The following is a 4,589-nucleotide window of genomic DNA, read 5'->3' as shown; positions in this document are numbered from 1 at the left end:
ATCCAACCGCCCCCATCCCTGACCAGTACAGTACAGTACAGTACAGTACCTCACGACCGCCAGGTCCCCAGGGCAGCCTCCAACTAGAGAACGAGTCGGAAGGCAGTTGTATGCACACACACGCACACACACACACACACGCGCGCGCGCGCAAACACACACACACACGCACACGCGCACACGCACACACACAACGCAAATCAGGAGTCCGAATCTATACACTGCCGCAGAGCAGTGGCGGAGGATTAATCCTGCACAGGGCCTGGACCAGGCTGTATACCCGATGGTGGTTGGAAAATGAAACCAGGCGGCGGCGGCAGGATTCGTAAGGATAGGGTGGCGATTGGCACCGGTGTGAGTGCATTTGCAGATGGCGCAGCTGTAGAGGATGCGCTTTCGGTGGAACAGAGGTAGCTTGGCAATCTGAGCTGGTGTGTATGTAGCTGGCTAGAGGATTCGAACAGGTGACGGCGTCTTGCGTTGATAAGGGCGAACGGTTAGGACTCTGACCGGCACAAACACACAGACAGCTCCCTACGTCCCGGACATCCAATCAGGCACACAAGAAGTGGACATCTACGATCGCAACAACCGACTCCACACGCACCGCACCGCACAGAACGGAAATGATAGCCCCTCAACCTCCTCGACCCCGAGCGCTGTGTGACACTTTGGCTGAGGCAACGCGGGGAGAGACGCTTTGCTCTTCTGCCGGAACGACAGGCAGGACTTCGCTCCGGGGGGTTGAGAGATGATAAACTTCTGTAAGCGATGCGACATGAACGACGATTCCCTTGGGGACCAAGTGGATCGCAAAAGCACGCAGAAAGATAGCGCAGAACAGCAGGCAGCGCGTCCTTCACGAGGATTCATTAGATCATTAAAGCACTGCACAACACACGCAACCACGTGCAGCCCGGAAGCAAGGCCGACAGCACCCCTTGTAGGACCTCTGCGCTGAAGGGCCTAGAAGCTGTCATCCACATCCACATCCACATCCACATCCACAAGCGACAAAGCGAGGAGGAGCATCCTCCATCCTTCGACACCTCGGGCGCACCTCCTCCTCCTCCTCGCAGCACCACATCCCACAACATCCCCATCCATCGTGCCGTGCTTTGCTTAACTTAATAAAGTGCACAGCCCAGCCCCCATCACACCGCCAGGTGAGACCTCAATGCACAGCAACGCATCAACCATTCAGCCCACCACATACGGCATCCCCCCACAGCGAATCACACAATTAAACGGACATCCTATTATTTTCCTGAATTCCAGTCCATCCGAATCGAAAACGTTTCTGCGGAGGAGTCTTCTTCTTTTCAAAACCATCTACAAAAAACGTTTGGATGAGGGGTAAGCTGATAGGGGGTCGCACAAGGAGGTGCAGGAGAAAACCCGCCCACACGCACACGCACCCGTGTATATGTTTGTTGTGTATGGCAGGCCGGTGTGACGACCGGCCTTAGCGTACAGGCCCTAAAACGGCCACACGCACGGGCCGATATTTCCTTCGTCGACACCAGAGGGCGTGTGAACGCCGAGAGGGCGTGCGAAATCTCCGCCGAGCCGCCAGTCCGCTGTCCCTGCTTTCCTTGCTACAGCTGCTGCTATTGCTACTGCTACTGTTACTGCTACTGCTACTGCTAGCAGGGGAGCTACACAGCTGAGAAGAGAGCGAACGACTTCTCACTCACTCGCTCTCGTGGTCGCGGGGGGGGGTCGTGTTTCATATGCTTAGTCTGTTTGGACCTGAGCCTCTGAAGATTTCGCAAATGCAAAGTCCGTATTTATGTCAGTGTCGCTTATGTTTCGCCTGCTCCTGTTATGTTGTATGTCTAAAATTAAGTACGCGGTAATCAAGGGTACCATCGCCGCAGACGATGCCGGCGCTGTCGCAGACGATGCGGCATCCCTGGGTTGGTAGGTAGTGCTGTTACTCGTGCCCCGCCCCGGCGGCGCCGCCGCAGGGAGCCCAGACCCGCACAGGGCCTCATCTGCACGGGTGAAGTGCGCATGACATCAAACATGCTCCGGCAGCCCCCCCCAGCACTCCGGACCGCAACCCCCACCCCGCCATGCAGGTCCGCAGCTCCACGTCCAGTCGACTCCGGCGCGGAGCCCCCAGCTGCCTGACAACTGGACCCACAGCCACCAAGTCCAGTTCGTCCACAAGCAGCGCTTCAGGACTATCCACGGCTTATGCGGAAGCCGGGAAGCCGGGAAGCCGGGAAGCCGGGAAGCTGAGAAGCCGGGAAGCCGTTCGCGGCTACACGGGAGTCAGCCAGCGTCGCAGTTTTGCTGGTGCCGCTACCGCCCTGTCGTTCGGCGACATGACTACTAAGCAACTTCGTCGGGAGGAGCCCCTTGTTGAGCCCCGCATAGCAATACCGAAATGACGGCCCCATGGCGGCGCATGACCTGCTCCGACAGCCACGACGGCGGCGGTCCGTCTTCCGGCTGTGACGTGCGCCGGGCGACCCACCACATGGCGCTGCCGTATAAGTACTCCAACATCTCAAAGCACTGCCGAAGGCACGGCGCCAATACCTGCTCATCCACGCCCGCCGCTGCCGCTAAGGCCGCCGCAATGGGGCCGGCAGCAGCCGCCGCTGCCGCTGCCGCTGCCGCTTCTGCGGCGGCCGTTGCCGCCGCCGCCACGCCATCACCACCGCCCGCAGTGGTGGCAGCTGCTGCTGGTGCAGGTACGGCGGCGAAGGCGCGGCTTACATCGCCAGCATCCACACTGTCGTTGACGTCCATCAGGGTGGTGGCGCCATCGGCGGCGGCAGCGGCACCGGCGCCGACTGCAGCACCGTCGGTATCAGCAGCAGATGCGCCGCCACCACGACTCGGTTGCCTCGGAGATATAAGCCACATTGCCAAGGCGAAGCACGCAACCGCAACGGTACTCGGCTGAAAGCGCTCGAGCTCGCTGCATGGCAGCGTCAGCTCCTAGGGTACGGCAAAGCAGATGGCAGGTTTTGACGGAGCAATGGTAAGTGTGAGGGCCCGTTGCTCGATGACATGGCCACACGATAAGCCTGCCGACATGGAAATGAGAAACCCCCAATACTCCAGCCGTTTGGCTAATCTAATCATATTACCACAAAATGCGGGGAGGCATGGCAAAAAGATGGCATGGGTTGAAAAGTGGAGAGAACACAAGTCGGAGCTCAGCCTAGCTCTAGTCAGCCAGGCCGACCCGAATCAAAAGGACTCACAACAAGGAACTCCGATATGGCTTTCAGCGCTGTCATAGCTCCTGGATTGGCGTGCGCGGACGGCATGCCGCACTGCTGGGCGACCCACGGGTCTTTTCCAACGCAATGCAGCAGGTGCTGCATGATGCCATACTTGGTGGGCAGCAGTGTTCGCCAGCCTAGGGTCTCCAGCAGCAGGCACTCCATGCGCGCGAAGTCCGCCTCCTGCATGCGTGAATGCACGCATGGATGCCCGGGGTAAGGAGACTCGGAGAGCCACAAGAAGATGGCAGGGAAGAGGCAGAGGGGAGTGGGGGAGGCAAGCGCACAATCCGACACAACGGTCCACGGGGATACGGGCACCCTGACTTCTACGATACGGGAAGCGCACGCATATTATCAGCGCCATCCACTATTAAAGCTCTTGATATAGCTGTCAGAGACAGACACACACACACACACACACACACACACACACACACACACACACACACACACACACACACACACACACACACACACACTCTACACTTAGATGTCGTAATACACGCATGCACCCACATACGCAACAGGGCTCGTCCTCTTGCGTCCCTGCCTGTTTCAAGCGAAGCGTAGTTCGATTTTGGAATGTACACAGCTGTCTGTCTGTCCGTCTGTCTGTCTGTCTGTAGGTTTGTCTGTTTGTCTGTAGGTTTGTCTGTCTGTCTGTCTGTAGGTCGGTACGTGTGCATGTATCCATGCAACCAATTTCGTGTAGTGGAAACGCAGCGATTGATTCCGATGAAGATTAGTACGACATTCTTGGAGAAGCGACATGGCCATAAACCGGAAGAACGCCGCATGAGTGATCATAACCCCGTGTCCCTTCACCTCGCGTCGGTTTGGAGGCCGGACCGGCCACCCACGCGTAAACCCAAGCCGACGTTTCTTGTCTCTGAGGCGCACAGGTACACAGACATGTTCTACAACCCGGAGGCCCCCCCTGTGGTTGGTGTCCGGGCGGTTGTGGATTCCCTGCGTGCTGGCCAGATTGGTGTCACCCAGGCGGTGGACACTATCGAACGGATTTTGCTGGGTTGCTTCGGTGATGCCTTCAGGCCCGGGCCGGTTTCTAACGGCAAGGCGGCGTGGTGGAATCATGAGTGTGCTGCGGCTAAGCAGGCCATGTTGCAGTATCGGTCTGATGTGATGAAGTGGGGGTGTGCTGCCCCGGCTATGGGGCATACGAGTTTTCAAGAGTTACGTCGTCAGTTTAATCGTGCTAAACGTAACGCGCGACGGGATCACCGGCTGCGAGCCTTGGAGTCATTCATAGCTACATGCAAACGGGATGCGAAGACCCTATGGCAACGTCTGAACGGTAAGCCAGCGTCCAGATGCAATGTG

General features: G+C 58.0%; 1 protein-coding gene across 1 annotated transcript in view; it reads left to right on the top strand.

Moving 5' to 3' along the window:
• Window positions 1–1,834: 1,834 nt before the first annotated feature.
• The window catches only part of VOLCADRAFT_104980 (uncharacterized protein), a gene marked incomplete at its 5' end in the record, with an annotated part of 4,771 nt that continues 2,016 nt past the window's right edge, over window positions 1,835–4,589 (top strand). The window contains 4 exons of the mRNA XM_002951166.1: window positions 1,835–1,923; window positions 1,971–2,005; window positions 2,085–2,279; window positions 3,919–4,563. Coding sequence (XP_002951212.1) covers window positions 1,835–1,923; window positions 1,971–2,005; window positions 2,085–2,279; window positions 3,919–4,563 — 964 coding nt within the window. The remainder of the gene's footprint in view (window positions 1,924–1,970; window positions 2,006–2,084; window positions 2,280–3,918; window positions 4,564–4,589) is intronic.

This window comes from Volvox carteri, assembly GCF_000143455.1.
Source record: "Volvox carteri f. nagariensis unplaced genomic scaffold VOLCAscaffold_22, whole genome shotgun sequence".
Classification (NCBI taxonomy): domain Eukaryota; kingdom Viridiplantae; phylum Chlorophyta; class Chlorophyceae; order Chlamydomonadales; family Volvocaceae; genus Volvox; species Volvox carteri.
This window is presented reverse-complemented; position numbering and strand designations above follow the sequence as displayed.